We start from the raw sequence: 22,908 nt of genomic DNA, 5'->3' as shown, positions 1-22,908 counted from the left end.
TCCCTGAAAAGTCTAGTAATCTCCCTGATTGCACCTTACACCCATTATGAAGGTGTTATATAAAAAAAATAAACAGAGATATATACATTCAAATGGGATCATTAGTATAATTTCCCTGCATTGGTTATAAGGCACAATGATCCCTATGGCTACATGCATTTTCTGAAAAGTATCAGTGTGTTTTCATCAACAAGTAGATCGTACTAACTGTTTTGGGCTGATTTACATTTGGATGTAAGTAAATGTTATGACAGCCTCTCAGATGTAGCAGTACACGCCCACTTTACCGCCGCGCTCATAGGTGTCGCTTTCACAATCTCCCTGAAATGCATTTTCAAAAGTAGGCAAGTATGATATTATAGGAAATTTAGCCACTGAAGTACATATAACAGACCTAATACAGGGACAATTGACAAGTAGAAGGCTGAAGTTTATAGGCATGTCATTGCTATATGTTGATGAATCACTTCTATACAATAACTCCATCACTATTATATCTTCATATTATTAGTATCTATTATTCATATGTAATCTTTAAATGTCTGCAAACGTGGGTGATGACAGGATCAGGGTTGCGGCTGTGGCACATGCCTTTAGAGAGGAGGGGGCCCGTGTGCATCCCTGTCACAGGCCCTCTCCTCTCATCCCGGTGGCCGGCAGCCAACTGGCCGGCCACCGCAGAATCAGCAGACTCTGGGCATTAGAATGTACCCAGAGTCTACTGCACATGCGCAGATCGCCAGGAAAATGGAGCGGCTGCCATTTTCCCTGCGATTTCCTCACAGCGCATGCAGAAAACACCGGAAAAATGGCTGCGATGCCCATTTTCTGGCATTTTGAGCAGCGCTGAGAGACCCAACGCAGGACCTTGGAGAGGTAAGTTATAGATAATATGGGTACAGGGTGTGTGGACTCGGGGGCCCGTGTGCACCGCACACCCTGCACCCATTATAGATACGCCCCTGTGTCACACCTAACGTGCACAGCACACGCTACAGTTTCCAGTTTGCATGCTGTGCACATTAGGTATAACACGCATGCGTGTACCACAGCGACAAGAGACAAGAGGATCAGGAATGGGGAGGTAAGTAAAACTGGCCAGGAGGGGGCAGGGACAGGGGAAGCTGCTGAGGGGGCAGGGCAGCTGCGGTGACTCGGCGGATGCCACGTCTATTTAAATACTATTTCTATAGAATTGTGGCTTTAGGGGACAAATTGGATAGAACTTGAGGAATCCTTGCTTAGCATTCTAACAAGTGTGCATGCAGGATATACTCACACTATGGGGCCTATTGATCATAACTAAATTATTTTTTTTTTCAAACATTTCCATACTTTTAAGTAAGGGAGCCATGCATTAAACTAGTAACTCGGGGGATTGTGTTTGTAGAGGTGCTATAGAAAGCTGTATATCAGGGGAACAATTTGTTGGTGGTTGCTTTAGACTAGAGTAGGGGTGGGCAATAAGTGGCCCCCAGATGTTGTAACACTACACATCCCAGCATGCCATACCACAGTGTTGCTATTTGGCCATGCTAAAAATGTTGCAATGCAAGCTGGGATTTGTAGTTCAACTACAGCTGGAGGGCCGCTTATTGCCCACCCCTGGGAGGCTAGATATGGCCATAGTAAGGGTAGAATCAAATTGTTGACCATTGGTGCCATCACTACATGCCTTGCGATGGCATATGACCATCATTTGTAAAAAAATTGATGGTTCAACCATCAATGGTTTACTCATGTGCAGTATACCTGCAGATTACAGCCACTTTGCCATAGGAATAGGTTTAGAACCAGAAAATGTACAACCTGCACCAAAAGAAAGCTTTAATTCAGATAAATTGGGGAACAGGATGGTGAAATTACCACTTTTCATTGTTTATTGCTAATTTCCTTCAGTTGTATCTATGTTGTGAAACTCTGATTGTCTTTCCTTAACTTTGAGATCCCGCAATTCAACTGGGCAACTGGCTAGTTAAAAAAAAAAGAAAACAACAAAAACACTGACGGCACAGTTATGGCTGGTAATGGCAGTGTTATAATTGGTTTTTTACATATAGAACGACATTAAAAAGCCCTATCACCTAAATCTACTGTTTAGTGTTAGAACTTCTGTAATGCCAATAAAATGCAACATTGTTTTCTAATGTGTGATTAAACATCAAATGAATTGTACATATTGTACATACACAGTATATTTTCTCACGTCACAACTTAAGAAAATGTAAAAGTGACAATACATCTTCTGTTATATTTTAACAATTGAAGGATACAAAATTTCTGGCCTTTTTATTTATAACTTTAATGGTTACACTTTTTCTACAACTTTATTATTTTGAATCAACTAGAAACTGGTAAAACATTATAGCATGCAATATCGTCGATTCATGTCATAGTCACAAGTTTTGACATCAGAGGGCGTGTTGGCTTTCTAAGTGTAGGACAGGTCCTGATGTAATTGATGGCAATAAAATGATCAAGGCATACTTGCCTGTTCTCTCGACAAGGTGCAAGAGGCTCCCGATATTTCGGGCAGTCCCCTGCACCCTGGAAGTCCGTCCAGATCTCTCGTATCCCGCCCACTTCCTAATGAAGTGGGCAGGATGGGGAGATAATACTACCAGGAATCACAGTCCATATGGAATGGGCGGGACTAAAATTGATGCAATCCACCATTTGACCCCTCTCCACAGACTCGTGAATTACGACATTTTGCAGTAACGGGGTTGGTGCCTAATGACATGATAGCCCAGCTCCGTGCCCGAAGTAGCCAGTTACATGTCCTCTCTGGGCTTCTCCTGGAGAGGAGACAAAAAAGTAGGCAAGTATGGGGTAAGGATTTCAGCAAGAAAGAAGTGGCTGAGGACTGAGCCTCCAAAATGGGGAGGAAGAGGTCCCTCAGCTACTATATTAGCAAGGCTTGTGGGGTAACTGAGGTTCTGCTCATGGAGTATCAATGAAGTATGTCTGCTATCAATGGCTGCCCCACCCTCTAACCATTACTGACATTTGTAGAAGTACCCCTGAATGTCACAGCAAGTACCCCTAGGGTTACTCACACACCAGTATGAATAGCTGGTCTAGCTTATACCATACAAAACACGCTATGTAAATTTACTGGGGAATGCTGCAATGTGACTACAGCCGAGGTTCACTAGTGTAAATTTACAAGTTGTTAATGATAAGTTCCAGTTTGATCCAGGATAAGGCTTTCATACACAGGTTCTCCTATTCAGGCCCAAATTACCTTCATGTAATTGGCAGGAAGGGAAGTTACTTTGCACATCTACAACTATGTATGGCATACCATTAGACTGAAGGGGGTGTAAATTCACAGACATTTTTTGCTTAAATGATTATGAATGCCTGACATTGATGAGAACAGAGCTTATTTTTGTCAGTACATTTTTCTTGTGTATTTACTGAAGTTTTTACTCTCTAATGAAAACAGGATGTTTCTAATCATTAACAAAACTGCTCCTGAGAACAGTCACCCCTGTAACAATACTACTCCTGTATGTCTGTCATTCCTGCCCCCAGCATCAATACCAAGAATTCTCATGTCTTTGTGAGCCAAGATAATTCTGCCTCCATCCTATAATTAATGGGATATACATGTTGATATTTCTGGCCTGTGAGGAGACAAACTCTGGTTCCCAGAGAATAATACACCTGGTTGAACAATTCTTTAACCTCTTTCCTGCCAGGTGACAAAAATGTACTACCAGAAAAACTGGGCAATCTTTTAATTTGAAGAGAAAACAGTGCTTTTATTGTAAGAAAAACAGTATCTGTAATTAGAAGAAAGGTGATGACATCCACTTAAGTTTACATGATGGTGCAAGATATATAGTAGCTTCCATACTCTCAAAGTCTTCAGACGCTTATATTATTAATTTCTGAAGTAACCAATATATTCCTGTTCCAAGAACTATTTCATAAGAATTAAAAAAATGTGTTGGTTGTACGTACCATTGAGCACCATCAGAAAAAAACTCTAAGGACAGGTGTCCCTAAAGTATGGTCAAGCTGATTATATGAAACTGTGGGAGAGGACAGATGGTTCACATACATTCGCAGACGTTCTGCTTTTGTGATCGATTATGGTTATGCTTGAAGATATTTTCTTGTTTTACTTTGGCTGAGAATGCATATAGCTGTAGCCATCAATTTACAATACAAACATGTTTAGGGATTTCAGGAAGGTCAAATACAAGATCTATGGAACGCACTCCATATCACCTGGGACACAATGGTCTACTTTGTCATTGATTTTCTAATTAAATGAGCCTAGTTGAAATTAATTAGTCGATATTAACAAAAAAACCTTTAGGGGTTCTTCAGACACGCTCTCTCTGAGATTTTTCTCACGTTGCTCAAGATCATATAACACTGTGCAGGAAAGTGCGTCTGGCTCACATAGGCAGCAGTGTACACTGTGATTAAGATCAATGGGGATGTAAATATTACATGTATCTTGTTCAGAAAGCCAAGAATTTGATTGACAGGATCACACATCACCTGGTACGCCCACTCCACCCCCTAAAAATACCTTTGAATACCTGGCACTGATGCACAATTCACCTACCTCTCATCCGTCTGACCTTATCAGGACAAAGGGGCAATACAGATTTCTCGCATTGAGACTGGCCCACCTAAATCGGAACAATTATGAAGAATAACTTACAGATGATGGCACCAGCTTTATATTTTTTCATGACTCGGTTTGTTGAATCAGTACAAAAATGTCAAATTGGCCTGAATTTCTTGAATTTTTGGTCAATTAAGAAAATTGATCTAAATTCCAGAAAATCAAACATCCTGCTTAAACTGTTTCCCCATGATCATTTTTATTTGTGAACTTAAAACACAGTAGTTTGTAGTTTGATTTGAAATAAAAAAATAATGCTTTTTAGTTACTTAAAAATATTATCCATTATTCTTTCAAATGAGAAATATTTTAAAACATTAATTTTAACACAAACCATGGACAGGAAACATCAAACACAGCCACGAGCCACAAATATTGAACCATAGATTAAATTGGAGTCATTTGACAAATGGTGAACTTTGATCAATTTATCAACCAGTTCATCTCTACACACTATGGGGTAAATTTACTACAGTGCGGGTTTATAGAAGGGGAGTTGTTGCCCATAACAATCAATCAGATTCTAGATTTGATCTTCTAGCAGCTGCTAGATAATTAAGTAGAATCTGATTGGTTACTATGGGCAATACCTCCACTTCTGTAAACCCTCTATATACCCCTCAGTTCAGATCATGACCATTTATTATTATTCTCATTTACCAACAACTAGCTCATTTTCTTCAGGAAACTTTTCAGAAGATTTCATGTAAGGTGCACCCATGCTCAATTCTATAGGGCAGGGACGTGCAGTCAGGGTAGGCAGAGCCTCCCTAGTCATACTCCCTCCCCTATTATACTCCCTGTCATGTTCCAGAGGTTTGATATAAAAACTGTGTTTTTATACATGTGTGCCTCCCCAGCCATTGACCTCACCGCATGTCACTGCTATGAGGTATATTTAGTAAATATTGATTTTGGTCAATTTGGGGGTTTGGGTGTATTTGTAGGTGATTTTCAGTCTATTTTGCAAATTAGGAATTTAGTAAAGGCAAAATTGACTATAAAACCGAATCAGGACCAAAATCGACCATCAACCAAACATTGATACTTCGCCATAGACCACTGCAAGATCCCCTCACTTTCTAACAGTTGGATTGGAAATTAACAAAAAATCCACTACAAAACCAAAACAATCGGATCCCTCTCAGCACCCTCCGTGGCGACAGAGGGGCTTCTGGGTCTCAGACATGGAAGTCGGTCATTCGCAAAGGTCATTCTTAACCGGAGAGCGGTCCTTTGCTTATTTCTTCATGCATACCGGTGTTAGTAATGCCGGCATGCATGCAAAGAGCTGCGGGATGCATCGCATCCCGAATGCGATGCGTCATGCATCCCGCCCTCCGTCTTACGAGGTACCTGGAAGGGCACTCTTGTCTGCAGAGGTGCTTCACACTCCTGGCCTCCTCTTCAGTGGCATCATAAGAGTCTATGTGCTGAGGACGAGTGCTGGCCCAGGGCACAGAAGTGCTCTGCTACAACACAGGATGAAGGATTAGTGTCTGTACTTCAATCCAGGGAAATAAGTAGAGCTATGCGAAAGCGGTAAACACTCAAGATGTAGTGCTGGAGGTGGGGGAAGGGAAATTTGAATTTTTTGTTAATTTGTGTAAACGTAAGGGCAGTGCTGTAACATGATGGCAGTGCACACATACTTGCCAACTCTCCCTCATTGTCAGGGAGACTCCCTGAAATAGTAGCAATCTCCATGTCTCCCTGAAGAGTCTAGCAATCTCCCTCATTTCATCCTTACCTCCATTATGAAGATGTTATATTAAAAAACAGAGATATGTACATTCAAATGGGATCATTAGTGTAATTTCCTTGCATTGGTTATTATAAGGCACAATGATCCCTATACATTTCTGAGAAGTATTAGAGTGTTTTCATCAACAAACAGATCTTACTAACTGCTTTTGGGCTGGTTTACATTTGGATGTAAGTCAGGTTAGGACACGCCTCTCAGATTTATCAGTACACGCCCACTGTAACATGTGCTCATAGGTGCTGCTTTCACAATCTCCCTGAAATGCTTTTCTAAAAGTAGTCAAGTATGAGTGCACACTGTGCCCACCCAGCCCCTAAAACCATGATGTCGGGCCTAGGGGACAGGGCTTCGAGCTCTCGAAAGTCCTAAGGATGCTCAGGGCAGCTCTACAGTCTGCAGGCTGCCTGCCCGGTGTGTTCCTTGGACGATCCGGGCGGCTCTGCAATAGTGCTACTGGCAATACTCTGCAAGCCACTATAGGGCAGCAACGATGCTATCCCCAGGCCCTGCCCGACGGCACAGGTCATACAACGCTAGTTACGGCCCTGCTTAAGGCCAAGGGGATGTCACTTTTCTTTTTTGCCTCAGGAGCTTCCTCGTTGTTGGTGTACTACAACTAACTCCATGTATCTCAAAACATTCTGCTCATGAGTCACTTAGCTTTGAATTTGGATAATAAATTCTATCAATAATATATGATTTTCTTCTAGTTAATTAGGTCCATCAAGATGATTTAGATATTTAAGGGTTTTCCAAGGAAATAATATTTCCATGCTACTAATTTCAGTAACAATAGTGTTGGAAAATATTTGGCTATTTGGACACAAGGACTTGTTTTTAAAGTGTGAGCATTTCTTGTGGAGAATTGTTGACTTTACTTTAGCTGCATCTCAGTTTCACACAGGTGAATTATCCAGAGTCTAAATATCACTTATATTCTGCATCGCACTTTGGCCCTGATTCAGAGCCGAACGCTCTGACCAGAGCGCTCGCTCTGAATCAGGGCCCTCCTCCATTAAAATGGAGCGTCCTCCTGGACGCTCGTATAGCTGTGGGTCACCACCCACAGCATATATGAGCGTCCAACAAGATGGTCGCGATGGTCTTGACCATCGTGACCATCGGACTTGCGAGTGAAACCCTGTGGTCGGGTTTCTCAACCACAAGCCCAGGAGTGATTTTGGCTCTATCAGAGCCAAAATCATTCCCACTGACATCACTAGTGATGTCAGTGGGGCCGGCTTCAGACGGTAGGCGTTCCCATGGGAACGCCTCCGTCTGGCAGGCACGCCCACCAAAGGGGGTGTGCTGTCAATCAAAATCGAAAGCACGCCCCCTTTGGTGCGAGACTCGGAGCGATGGAAAGTCCTTCACTCGCCGGGTCTCGCGCATGCGCACAACGGAGCTCCCTCCGTCATGCGCAGTGGGGAACATCGACCCACTTGCGAGCGTACTGCCGCTCGCGAGTGGGTCTGAATGACCCCCTTTATTAGCAGAATGACTCTCAAGTAACTGGGCCAATGCTAAGATCCACTTTCATCTCTAATTTGAATGGTATTCATTAATAAAGTCTGTGCTAATGAACATTATTTTAGTTGAGAGGATAAATTAATTTAGAATTAAGGAGCCTATCAAACAAATAAACCCAGACTGACTGTTTTAAATTGCTGAGATTGTGGAGTACCCATTGAGGGCTGTGGAACTTACCACAATTTGAAGTGCCAACAAATATTTATTGAGCAATATAGTTGTGTTGTTAGATTGTACAATGCTATTCACAGGTAGTTTAAATGTATGTGACGTAAAACAACTATAAATTCCATTAACTTTATTGTATTATCTTTGACAAACAGGTAGATGACCAGATGAAGCTTTTGCAAAACTGTTGGAGTGAATTGCTAATTCTAGATCATATATTCCGTCAAGTTCTACACGGAAAGGAAGGTTCTATACTTCTGGTGACAGGACAACAGGTAAGTGTTAGCTACTGGAATTAATAGATAAATTGTATTACACAACTGATGATGTAACTGCTAGAACAGTTCTTTTCTTCAGCTATGATTAGCAGATCAATTACCCTCCCTTCACAATTAATTGGAATTTGATCAATTTGGCTGGTAAATCTGACCAGTCAATGAACATGCATGTGCATGTACTACAGGAAACAGCTCAGGTCACTGAACTATCGGGATCTGCACAGTATGACCCATCTCATGTTTGGAAACATTGACAAATTCCAAATGTTTGCTATTAGACAAAATAACCAGCTCTCTATGTACTCCCTGAAGCAAATGAAAATACTGGGCCTATATATAACATAGGTAAAAAAAATACAGATTTTTGGGCCTAATTAACATAGAAACAGTGCTGGGAGGGGAGCTGAGCTTTGCCAGTCTGGCTGGCCAGTTTGTGTGTGTGTGTGTGTGTATGTGTGTGTTAGTTTTACAGGAAAAATGCTTTATATTGATAATAAAGCATTTTTCCCCTATTTCCGATCCCCACTATCACAATCTTCGTTATGGGAGGACAGCAGTGGTAGCTACCATTGTCAGAAGCCTTTGTTAAATAGCAAAAATTCTAAAGGTGCCTATCCATTAACAGACATAGGGGCCTATTCATCATACCTTAAAAATCGATGTAGGTAATTAGGTTTAGAACTCGCATGGAGTTCTACCTAATTACCGGAGGAATTCATCATTCCTCCTCTCCATAAGTATCTATTTCGAAAAACTGTCATTTTTGCGATGACAGCTTTTCGGGAAATAGATACTTTTCCCTCTCTACTCTAAGTTACCCCAGCTGGAAACAGTGCTGTGCATGCGCTGTTGCATTCATAAACCCAGCGCATGCGTAGCACTACCTACAGCGGCAGTAAGTTTGTGTGCCCCCCCTCCACTCACTTCCCCCCGTCCCGCACTTACCTGCTCGCGCAGCAGCCTCCGGCTCCATCCTGCTGGTCTGACACGTGGTCTCCCAGCACACCACTGTACTGTTTAGAGAAAAAAAAATTTTTTTTTTTCTAAACTTTATTGTGTTCTGCTGGGAGAACACAGTGTGTGAGCAACCACCGGAGCCAGAGGAGGGACCAGAGTGCCGGAGGGAGCTGCGTGGGACCTGTCCAGCTGACCGCAGGATTAGTCTCACCTGCTGTTCGCCACCTCACAGTGGCGAATAGTACCTCCATCAAATTCCGAAAATACATAATTTTCGGAATTTGATGAATACCATAATTTCCATATCCCCATACTAATGTATAGGGAGTGCGGAAATTAACGCAGGGGGACTTAGCAAGGAGATATCAGTGTTATCTCCTGTGCTAAGTGTCATCATGAATACTAAAATAATGTTATTTAAGGAAAATGTCCTTAAAAACTTTATTTTAGTGTTGATTAATAGGCCCCTTAGAAACAACAGCATGATTATGACATTGTAATCGTGCAGTCGTTTCTATGTCTGTGATGTCCCTACACTGAACGTTCAGTCATTCAGTGTAGGGATATCCGTCATCCCCGTACATGCTGAACCTGATATGATCGTCAGGTTGACCAGTATGTAAGGGCGATGATAGATGTCAGAAACAACCAGCGGGCACGCACATTGCTGGTCGTTTCCGACCTAAATGTGCCCGATATATGCACGGTTTGCAAGCAATTGCACGATAACGACGTCGTTATCGTGCAATCGCCTGCAAATATCGCTAAATGGATACCCCCCTTAACTCTGGAGAATACAGACAATTAGTTCCATTTCATTGTGATCATTGCTTGTTCTTGGTCTAAATTGTTATTTTCAGTTTTAAAAATTGTTTAATGCCTGCTAATTGGCAGAGCACAGATAAGAAGTGGGACAAGCAGAAACAATGTCTGTGAAATGGAATTATCCAGATGATATTGTGGGCACAAGAATACACATTACAAGCTTGCATTGGCAGAAGTACATGTGAAAAAGCACAAACCCTCAGAGAACATGGGAACAGCACAGTCTCACGGTCAAGTGAACATTTAAAAAAACACAGCAGTGTGTACATGAGAGCCAATACATACACACATACAACAGAATTCAGTTACAATGATATGCACTAACTTGCCACGGCTATTCCTGGACACACTTATACAGCATCACAACAGGTGCACATTGTCACAGCTGTCACCGATACACTGAACTTGTCACCTGTTTTCATGCTTACATTTCACATGCAGAACTTAGGATGACCTTATGACTTTGACATGTTTTATGGGCTTAAAGGGTGGGTCCAACTGAAAAGAAATTTAATGACAGTGACATATATAATGAGGTAAAGGGTCAATCACACATGGGTGCAGTGACATGCCTAAAGGGTTAAAGGTCGATCCCATATGGAAGCAAACTAATCTAACGTTTCATTTGTTTGAGTCACCGCAATATATTCAGAGAGTAGCAGCCAGTTTCATGGTAAGGGATTGGTCCAAAAACAAGGCAAAGTTAACCAGTTCAGACTTGAAAGTAAGGGGCCCTTCTGTATTAGAAAAAACTGACACTATAATAGGGTTAAAGTGCTTGTATATATGAGTAGCAAGGAATTGATAGCACAAAGAATGAGTAGTGACCCATTGATAGGAATAAGTTATATGAATGAATGGGTCAGTATCGCAGGAACAAAACATACCAAATTTATGGTATTTAAAATCATTTGTTACTAGAAAAATGTAACCCATTTAAAAAAAAGAAAATGCTCAAAATTGCTTTTATTGTCTATTGAGTGTCACATGTTCCATGGATATTTCTTCAGATGTCACTGTACATTATATATATATATATCTAAAGATGGGTACACACAATACAATAAACGTTATGATATATATTCTATTAATTGTATACATCATATAGTGTGTACGTCCAATCCGTCGTTAACTATGGTCGTTCATCGCATCGTCCCATCTGTTGTTCTGCATAGCAGATGGGATGATGCAATGAACAAACCGATGCAGTTACATGCAGCATGTAATAACACATTGCGCCATCGTACACCAGATCATGCAGTGTATACATTGTGCACGATGTATAACTACATCACATCGCAGACTCTGGATACACACATCGTATAGTGTGTACCATACTTAACGACATCCTGACCGCCATAGCAGGGGGCGAGGTGCGGCTTAAGGGGCGCAGCGCATGACATAACAATGAATTGGGGTCAGGGGCATTTTTAGAGAGGAGGGGGCCTGTGTACAGTCTCTGACACGGGCCCCCTCCTCTCTGTGTGCGCGCCCAGCACCGGAGTTATAGACTCTGGGCACTAGAGTGCGCCCAGAGTCTATAGAGTATGTGCTGGTCACCAGGTAAATGACCATTTTACTGATCATGTCTACTCTAAACATAGGTAATTTTACCATCAATTATAATTAAGTAAAAAGTCCTAGAAGACTTAGGGTTAGCAACCTATATAGGGGCTGGCTCAGAGTTGAACATCTTCCAATTTGCTCTGTAACTGGCTGTAAGCATTAGGGTTGATAGATATATACAATTCCCAGGACAACAGTCTCACTGACATCACTGTTTTATCCAATACTGTTTTTCCACCTAAGTCCCGGATCTGACCCGAGATTTGGATCACAGTTCCAAAACGGGTCAGACCCGGAACAGAATCTTTTTTCACTATGGTGCCGATCCGGGTTATTCCCGGATCGGTGCCTTTCGCACTGCACACGGGTGCCATGGAACACTTCTCCCGGCGCTTGGAGATGGCATCATCTCCAAGGTCTAGAGAAGCCAAAAAATTCTGCGCTGGGGAGTATACTTAACACATTAATTTATTAGTACAAACACATGCTAGCCTATACATATATTAAAAAGAATACAAAATAAAAATAAGAATGCAGTTGTATAAAAACAAATGGCTAATGCAAATTGTCATATAGCAATTATATTTTGCTGAAACAAATCCAAACACTGTGTGTATAAATGCTCAGGCTGAATTAGCATAGCAAGAAGCTGCATAGATACAAATGTATCCAAGCGCCAAGAAACCGGAAGTCCCCCTGCTGTATACGGGACCCGGGTCGGAAGACCCGGATTACCCATATACACTGTAGGGTTACTCAGGTCGTTTCCGTGTTAAACCCTGCAAGTTACCCAGGTTGGATTGCTGGGTCACTAGACCCGGGAATCCAACCCTTTTTACACCTAGCAGCAACACGGGTTAACCCTGCAATAACCCGGGTTTAGCTGTGGTGTAAAAGGGGTATTAAGTGTGCATTTTAGAAATGAAGGCAATAAGCTAAACTAGAGCTTAAAATAATGAAAACTACAATCTATAAAACTGCATTGAGAATCTGTTGTTCAGTGCAACTGTGTACAATGATATATTTTTTAAAACACGTTCAGTTCTTATATGATATGATAAATATTTAAATATGCAAGCTAAATAAACTAAATATGAAACTTTTATCGTGATTCTATATTTGCCTACTTATAATTTTATATCACAATTTTGAACCAAATCAGGTCACAAAGTTCAATTTCTCTAAATCTAGCAGTTTCAGCATATACAAATAATAATAGAGCTATTAATTAGATTGGTCCCTGTTTTTAATTGCAAATTGTTACAAGAAAATCTCCAAGCAACCCCCATTCAAGCTGTGGGAGAGGCTGGCGTACATAATTATGGAAATGAGCCATCAATACATATAAAAAATTCATCTACCTTGGTCTGACTGAGTGACAGGTGAGAGAGAGAGAGGAAGAGAGATACCCATAATATATTGCTGCGGCTGCAGATATTAAACGCACTGATTGTTTGTGGTTGTTAGGTTTGCTTGCATGGACTCTCTTGAGTAATTAAGAAGGAAAAATATGTCAGTGTCTAAAATTACATAAGTAAAAAAAAAGTAAGGTTTAAATTGCTCATTTATTACAAATAAAGAGGTGAACTTAATAGATACAACTATATTATGCAGGATAGTTAACCCCTGCTGTAGAAAATAAGAATATTAGAAATCAGCAAGTAATTCTGTGAATTTTATTAAAAAGCAGGTGATGTTCTTTTACACTGGTCATTCATTTTGTATTTACAATACAAATAATAGCTGTAGTAGATTTACACATCTAAGGGCTGATGCAGAAGAAGAGTACATCCAATTGCACAGTGTATCTGCCATCTTTTCACATTGTGCATACACCATAATGCAACATAAATGGGCGGAGCAAAGTACAGGCTATGCATCTACAATTAGGACCAATGAGATGGAACGGGGGAGGGCTGTCCTCACGTAGGCAAAGTTCAGGGAGGGAATCTTCACTGAAATGTGTGTTATTCAGACTTGGTCGCCCAAATACATCTATTTGGAGGTGTATCTTTTGCACCTAATAAAGGGCAGGTGTAAGTACTCACCAATGTTGATGATTTCTGTTAAACTAGGAGCATATGCTGCACACACAGATGTGTGCACATCTTTAGATGCTTGCTGCTCTGCATACGTGAGAACATGGACAATTTTGCCATGCTTCTTTGGAGCAATGGATGCCTGATTTACATTCATCTATGCATTAGCCCCTCAATGTATTGTAGTATAATATAAAATAACAAATCCTATGCTGCTAAAAATAACTTATACTATGTTATACTACGTATTATAAACAGGGATCACTTTGTTTATATACAGATGTTCAGGGAAGCTTGTTTTTGAATACATGTATTACTACACGTAAGATCTGCTATGTTGCTTGTGTTATACACACGCTCCGCTATTACAGGGACCCTTTATTCCTCACAGATACAGGATGGAGTTTTCTTGTTTAGTCAGTCAAAAAAAAAGAAAAAATCTTTGTATTTATATCATGTTTTATTATGTTTATTTAATCCTATTTCTCTGTATGCCTCTTACCTAAATCACTTCATTGCACCAGAAATCCTGTAATTGTTCTGCACAGCTGAACTGTAAATGTGCTCACGTTGCTCCATAATAATTGTACACATGAACGTGGTCCCTGTGTTGCTCATACCTCTAAAATAGCGAAACATTTTATAAACATGAATGCACGCCAGAAACACTACTGTGTAAGAAGAACACACACATACTCTCACACAGGTACTGTTTTATTAGTAGTAATCATTTTTGAATGCAGTATTTCCATTAACAGTGACACTTCTATTTTTGGAATGTAGTTACCATCCCGATGGTTGGGATGCTGGCACTCAGAATACTGGCGCCAGAATCCTGACCGCCGGCATCCTGATGGTAAGTATTAGGTTTAGGGTTAGGTACTAGGGGAGGGATAGGGTTAGGCTACAAGGTTATGGTTAGCCCGCAGGGATGAGGGTTAGGGTTAGGCTGCAGGAAAAGTGGGTTAGGGGGAGGTTTAGGGGTTAGGACAATTACCTTAGTGGGTCGGGATTCTGACTGTCGGGATGCTGATGTCGGTATGCTGATGCCGGTATCCCGACCACGTACCCATCACTATTTTTATCCAACCATAAACAAGCTACTTTGCTTTTCACATAAATACTATTAATAATGAGCTCTCAGTATGCCATTTGAGTATTGATGGTTACCTTACAGTAACCCTCTTGTGCTGATATCTACCCACTGCAGGACCTATTGTTCAACTAAATTGCTGGTTGTGATTTCAATCACTATTCACCTAACTATGCGTTTCCTCTTTCAGGTGGATTATTCTGTCATTGTCACACAGGCTGGTACCACATTAAACAACCTCATGAGCCATGCACAGGATCTGGTGGCCAAACTACGATCCCTGCAGTTCGACCTTAGAGAGTTTGTGTGTCTGAAATTCCTGGTGCTCTTCAGCCTTGGTAGGTGTTGGAACAATCAACCTTACTCTTTATATACAAGATAATATCAGTATTTTGTAGCTGCTACAAGTTGTAAGACCTGAAAATATTGGTGTAAAGAGTACTTTAAATGTGACTAACATGGACATTTTATCCAGGGTATGCAGTGGTAGGGGCCCAAGCTTAAGGGGTGTGGCCAGCTATCAGAGGGGGTGTGGCCAGCAACCACATAGGGACTTGGCCAACCATTAGAGAGGACATGGAAACAACTGGGCCCCTTTATAAAGGAGGGGACGGGGGGTGTCACTCAAGACCAGTCCACCTTACCCGGCCAGTTGCCCTGTGCCACAGGGAGGCTTCGTTTTCTGGGCGCCTGCTGAGATTTTGTTACCAATATCCCGCAGTGGGCACTATTGGAGAGGCGTCATGACATTTCTCCTTTAGTTCCAAGGAGTGACCGGGGCTTAAGGTAAGAATTGTGTTTGCAATTTTAATTACATTTTTGTTGTGTAAGATGCACTACTACTGGGGTACTACTAACAGAGGCACTACTAAAGGGGGCACTACTACTGGGGCCATTAATACTGGGCCACTACTGCAGGGGCATTACTACTGGGGGCACTACTACTGGGAGCATTACTACTGGGGTCACTACTAGTGGGGGCACTACTACAGGGGGCATTAATACTGGGGGCACTACTACTGGGGACATTACTACAGGGGACACTACTACTGGGGGCACTACTAAAGGTTGTATTGCATAAGGGGCACTACTACTGGGGGCACTGCATAAGGGGCTCCACTACAGTGGGCATTGCATAAGGTGCACTGCTGTTGTGGGCATTATGTGTAAGGGACACTACTGCTGTGGGCATTGTATAAGGGGCAATACTACTGTGAGATTTATGTGTATTAGGGGAACTATTATTGTGGGCATTGCGTATAAGGGTCACTAATGTGGGCATTGTGTGAATAGGGCACTACTGTGTGTTATGACATGAATTAAGGACACTACTATGTGGTGTAATGTGAATCAGGGGCACTATGTGCAGTGTAATGTGAATATGATAGTGCTGCTGTGTGGAGTAATTTGAAAATTTGAATTGGGGATACTATTGTGAGACCACGCCGCTTTTTAAAGACAATGCCCCTTTTTTGCATAGAAACATACAAAGCACCCAAGTTCATCCTCTAGAGGAGGGGGTGCCCCCTGTACACCTGTGGGCTAGTCCATCCATGAGGGTACCATCCGATAATGATGGAGCTAGGGGCATCTTTTCGGCAATATGAAGATGAAGAGAATCTGGATCCAGATTTTTTTCATTTGAGAAGTGTCACATGATGATCTTTGTAACTTACCTTTAATTGGGGGGCAGAGAAAGGTGTTGTGGTGTATTGCAGTGTTAGGAAGAAATACATTTCTAAATTAAAAAATAAATGTGAGCTTGGCTTCACATTATTAATAGAAACAGGGTAATGTACCCTACTGTAAATTATAAGGACATTGTAAATCTGAATAGTATGTGACAATATAAATACACAATGATGCAGAACATCTGCTTTTATACAGGATCTCTGAGGTGACTTCTAATATCCATAAATATTTACAGCAATGGGGTGTGTTAATCCTTATAATCAGCAGGGGTTCATGTCCTCTTACCTGAGGGGGCCTGCCGCCGCTGCTACTGGTCTGGCCGTGGCCGTCTATGTTCCCGGCACCTGCGCAATGAATCGCGCAGGTGCCGCGACCGGCGCATGAGTGTGGTGGCACCACACATACACTTAACACCGGCATCTAGGGACTGCATTGGTTGCAGCCCCGAGAAGCCCTGTAGGGCTGCCCGAAAGGCAGAGCAGCGGCTTCCACTCAAAGCCACTCTCTGCTAATTGCAGCCCGGACTGGCAGTCCCAATGGGAAGAGACACCTCCCCCTGGGGCTGCTTGTCCTTTGCGTGACTGGCAGGTGGCGCTTCCAGTGGGAAGCCACCTCCAGTCACAGTGAAGCCAGTGCAGACACGGACTGCAACTGGCTCAATGAAGTAGCGGATTTTACTGGGGGGCTGCAGCCCAGCAGCCCCTAGGTAAAATCCGACACTGTTTACAATACACAGGTTTCAAAATCTACATTGAGGTGATGACGTCAAATCAATGTTTATATAGGTATTATTTACATGATTTATATACCTATTTTAGCATAACCTGCGAATTATAATGCTATTGTGTAGCACCCATTCTATGCAATTTGAGATTGTCAAAAAATCACCTGTGTGAACTGAAATAAGTAGTTTGAGGGTTAATCTGCATTATTTACATATCAGTGTGTGATGTGTTTTTATTGTAAATTAGGCATTAACAAAAATGAAAACGTTTTTTTAATTACATATATATGAGGAGGAATAATGCTTTCACTCATGTAAATTATAGGTAAGTCCATATATAAGCACCAGTCTGTACACCAAGTGCTTTTATATAAAGTTACAGAAATCCAAAAGTGGTGCATTATTTTCCTAGGTAACACTGAAGTGGTGACATAAGAACTTGCCAAATAACTGTTGTGACTTCAGATCCCATTGTTTATATCTATTATATTTATAGGAGCTTATGCATATATTTTTATGCATGTATGTGTGATATCTAGATAGACATTTGGCCATTCTGGACACTTTTTCTATACAGAATAAAGTATGTCCAAGCTATATGATGGCACAGTGGGCAGCTTTGCAGCCTTTTAGCCCTGTAGTCATCAGTTCCGTTACCAACTGCTGAGGGGAACAAATGTCCTCCTTTGCAGTGTGAGGTGCCGCACAGTGTATTCACATTTTTTTTGTTATTTTTCTGGAGGGGGTGTGACCGTGCTTCAGAGATTAGGCCACACTCCCTTCAGTACCCTGGCCCAGTGGCTGTCTAAATGGCGGTGACCGCAGTCTTATGCATGTGGAGTTTATATGTTCTCCCCTTGTTTGCCCGGGTTTCTTTTGGGTGCTCTGGCTTCCCACCACACTTCAAAACATGTCCTTAGATTAACTTGACTCTGAGAAAATGAACCCATATGCGTGTTAAGGAACTTAGAGATCTCCTTATCATTGTTTAGCATTTTTTGCATAAAATGTCTTAATGTTGCCTATTTTCGCAGCACTTTCTTGATACAGTATTTATCTAATTCATGTGCCAGAAAAGTGCTGCATTACCACCACCCCTCCCTCGATATACAGGATTACCAATTTGACCCAAATACTGCAGGAAATATTAGGTAAGTCAGCAGAATCTTTATATTTGCTCGAGCAGAAGTTTCATGTGGCGATATAGATGCACAGAATAGGAATAAACAAACTAATTATGCATTTTTAAGAAAACAGTTCTGTTACATTTTGGGCACCTCCAGCCTTTGCATAATGATGTTGCTGGTAGAGATGAGTGGTTTGGTTCAGCTGAAAACCGAACAAACCCGAACTTTGGGGTCTGAATTAAACCGAGTCCTGGCTCAGATCACTTTGGAGTTCCGAGTAGAACAGAGTCTCGGCTCAGATCACTTTGCAGTTCCGGGTAGGACCGAGTCCCGACACGGGTCTTCCCATAAGTTTGGATCTCAGATCTAAAAACTGGATCCTATGTGTTTTGGATTCCAATCAAGTCCCTCACCTGTGATTTTAGGTGCTTGAGGTGGTCAAAATTGACTGGAAATGACTAGAAATTATTGGAAATTAATGGTATTAATGTTAATAATACTACAGGAACAGGTCTAAGTCACATGATTTTAGCTGTTTTTATCCATTTTTAAAGGAATCCAAAACCAAAAATGAACCAAAACACTTAAACCAAAATATCTGAGGGTAGTTTTGCAAAATCCAAATCACGGGGGTCCGCGTCCATCCCTAGTTGCTTGTTGTGGGTGGCTCTGATGTTAATCGCATCATTACACTACTGGAGTGCCACTCATTTGGGGTGTCTCACTTTGATCTATAGACAGAACTGGGATCTTCTTTCAGTCCTGGGATTGATGAGATTCTAAACAGTTTATCAATGAACAAATAATTACCCGGGCAGTATTGATTTGTCACTCACCAGGAGCCAGTCTGAGTGATAACTTGTGTCATTATACAAGTAGTATAAGCATCCTGTTATCTTACTGTCACCAATGCCTGTGACTTCATCGTACTGTCTCTTAGAACTACTCATTTCTACATATCTAATTCTTATAGAGTAATCCCACATATATATATAATAAAAAAATAAATCACAGTGTCATCTTCCTTGCCAGCTAATTGAATTGGATTGGATTTTCATCTTGTACTTGTCTGATGTGACAAAAAGCTAATGAAACTGAACAGCTTCCTGTTAAACATGGTGCCACAAATGCCTGTGTTGATAAAATAGGGGAAAGGTATAACAGGAAGGTTCCATTAATTTTTACATAAAAAGAATAAAAATGAAAAAGAAAACGTTTATTCTAACGTGTGATACAAAATAGAGGATATCCCGGAGGATACTAAGGAAGTAAGGTTACAAATATAGTTGCATGTTTGAACTGATCAGTCAATGGGTACTGTAGGGGTTAAACTCGCTTCTGCTTGAGTTGCATCTTTATTAAACTGAATGTAATAAGTATTTTTTCGTTTTGTGACTAAAGCAGATCATTGATCATAAGTCGCTCTAAAGGTTTTATGTCCAATCAATAGTTATTTGTTTAGTAGGATGGAAAAATAATGTAAAATATATGGAGAGTGCTGAGTATTTTTAAATAGCTTAATAAAATATTTTGATTGCATCTAATTTGTTTACCATCCAGTGGGAGGGAGCGTGTAGCTGGGCTGATGTACATTACAGAGTTCAAATGCAAGCTGCAATGCTTTAACTTTCTGGCCCAAAATGTGATAGTCTGCAGGTTGCAGAAAGTGCTGATGTTTTGTTGACTGCGAGTTTAAAAGGTCATTTTCTGTAGACAAATCCAAGTTGGTTTTGCCTTATAAAAAAAGTGATGCTTTAAATCTGGCAGCTAAATCGAAGAAACATTGGCTCTTCCGCAACCCGCTGGCTATTACATTTGGCCCTTTATTTTTGTTGGGATTGCTCTAGCAGTAAAGGGGTTAAGTAGAATATAAAAATAATTTTCAAAAGAACAGATACCATTTGAAAATTTTGGTAACCTGAAATAGACAATATGTGTCATAACTGGATGTAGTTATAATCCTGGCAGTCAGGATACTGGCGCTTAGAATGCTGGCGCCGGAATCCCGACACCTCTCAGAATCCAGGCACCGGCATCCCGACCACATGCATCCAGACGATACCTACTTGGGTTAGGGGGAGGGTTAAGGTTAGGCACTGGGGGGGAGGGTTAGGGTTAGCAGGGGCGCCGAGAGAATGGGGAGCGGGTACTCATTTCCCGGGCCCGGGCTTGCTAGAGGGGCCCAGCGGGGGCCCGAGTCCGGCACCGCTTTCCCCCCTCTTACATCACATCAGCACACGCTGCTGTGTGCTGGGCTGCACTGGGAGACTGCTCGCGGCTGCTAAGAAGCCACCACAGCAGTCTCCTATGCCTTTGGGGGAAGCGATCAAGCTGATCGCGCCCCCCACTGATTATGTGGCGGACTGAGGGGGCTCAGAGCACCCCCCTCCCCAGCACGCAGAACCAAAACTTTACTTTTCTTTTTACCAAAGGGGGTGTGGCCACACCTCCAGCAATTAGGCCATGCCCCCTCTTTTAGCCAGGCCCACCACGGCTCTAGGGTTAGACACTAAGGGAGGTGGATTAGGTTTATGGTGCAGGGGGGATAAGGCTTAGGCACTAGGGGGGAGGGTTAGGTTTAGGCAGCGGGGAGGGGTAGGGGTAGGATATTAACCAATCCTAACCCTGTTGGGATGCTGGCATAGGGATTCTCACCACGGAGATCCCAAGGGCCGGCATCCTGTACCCAACCCGATATAACATCTAATCCTAAGCTGCAAGTCCTATTAATGAGCATAATTTTGAAAAATGTTCCACAAAATATTTGCCTGGTTCCGAAATTGGTTGCAAAATCAATTGAATTGAATTTGGGATTAAGGGCCTTATTCAGAGTCAGTCTGAATCTTAATTTCAATTTCTGTGTCTAATTCATAGTGACTTGCATCTGCAAAACTCAAACTGTAACTCCCTCCCCTTTTATATGACTTTATCCCCTTCTCTGCGACTTCCTTACCTTGTCTGTGACTCCCTTCCCTTATGACTGCAGTCTTGGCTTCATGGACAGTACACAAAATGCTAAGAATCACGGCACATATTAGAAATATACTGAAGTTATTGGCTGAACTATGTGGTAATAAGTACCTAAGTGGCTTGAATTGCTCATTGAGCAGCATGAATGGTGTAATGCTTACCATTACTGTCTTACAGCACCTAGGTCTTGGGTTCAATCCCACTATGACCCTAACTGTGTGGAGTTTGTATATTCTCCCTGTGCTTGCGTGGGTTTCCTCTGGGTACCCCAGTTTCCTCCCACAATTTCAAAAATATACTGGTAGGATATTTGGATCCCTAGTGTGTACGTGTGAGGACAGGGACTGATGTGAATGGCTAAATATTTTCTTTAAAGCATTATATAAATAGCTGGTAATAAAATAAAATATATGTGCAGGCTTTCCCTTCCCCAAATGTGAATAGATCAGACTTTACTTCTGAAAAATGAGGGTTCCTTGTCGTGTAAATTGACTTTTAAGCCCCGCTCTGGCTGTTGTCATGTATCGGACACAGTCATCATTAGCAGCTTTGCAGTCATCACTAGCAGCTTTTACACATACACCAGGGTCAGAGCTGACACAAGTCAGATCCCTTCAGGAGACTGCATTTGAGACTTTTTGGCGGCCATGTTAGACTCAATTTGCAATTACCAATAAGGGTATGGCCACACCATACTCTTATTGTACTTTCACTGCAACTGCATGCCTAGTGCAGTGCAGTCACATTCATGCCCACTTCTTGTGATTCCACACCTGTTCCATCCCCAGTCTCGGCCCTTTAGTCGCAGCTAGTCTTAAGTAAGACACAGATTGGAAAAAGTGGCACATGTGCTGTGTAAAAAAAAAAATCACAATTTGAGCCTGAAAAAGTATCAAATTCAGTTTAAGACTGATTTTGAATATGGCCCTTAGTGTTCCTATTCTTACCCCCAGCCACACCACACAGCAGAATGAATTGGGGATTACTATGTCATCTCTAGTCTTTGCAAAAAAAATGTTGCCACAGCTTTTCTCATCTCTATGCTCTATCACCGTGTAACACTATCGTATTCCTATAGTTAGCTTTTTCCAACAAGGCAGAAAATTACCTTACCGAATAGGTGAAAAGTTTTTGTTAAATATATATTTATGCTGAAACAAATATTTACCATAACTTGTTTTCCACAAAGGAATGGGGTGGGGGAGGGGGTAAAGTGGTGTCATTACTACTTATTGGGGGCAATTCAATTCAATTATTGCCGAAAATTATGGTAGAGCAACATCACTAATTTTCCTGGGCACCTCTGAGGGTTTCTCTATTATATTAGTTGGTTTATGTCATTTAATAACTGTCAGACTATCTGGATTTTTTTTCTGTCATTCACCTTTAGTCTAGTTTCTTCCCCTTTCATTTCCTGTCTCCCTCCCATTTCATCCCAACCCCTTATCTCTGTCTCTCCCTCTTCCGGGGGTAGTTTTGCTCTACCTGTCATCTATCATCTTCCGTAACTTACTGTCAGAAAC

At 41.7% G+C, this 22,908-nt stretch overlaps 1 protein-coding gene across 1 annotated transcript in view; it reads left to right on the top strand.

The window, feature by feature from the left end:
- Positions 1-22,908, top strand: part of NR5A2 (nuclear receptor subfamily 5 group A member 2) — a 97,631-nt gene that overhangs the window by 56,992 nt on the left and 17,731 nt on the right. The window contains exons 5-6 of the mRNA XM_088447896.1: positions 8,270-8,389; positions 15,063-15,210. Of these exons, the coding sequence (XP_088304022.1) occupies positions 8,270-8,389; positions 15,063-15,210 (268 nt within the window). The remainder of the gene's footprint in view (positions 1-8,269; positions 8,390-15,062; positions 15,211-22,908) is intronic.

This window comes from Taudactylus pleione, unplaced genomic scaffold (genome assembly GCF_031769625.1).
Source record: "Taudactylus pleione unplaced genomic scaffold, aTauple2 ptg000444l, whole genome shotgun sequence".
NCBI classification, from domain to species: Eukaryota; Metazoa; Chordata; class Amphibia; order Anura; family Myobatrachidae; genus Taudactylus; species Taudactylus pleione.
The sequence above is the reverse complement of the archived record's forward strand: the minus strand, read 5'-3'. Positions and strand labels throughout refer to the sequence as shown.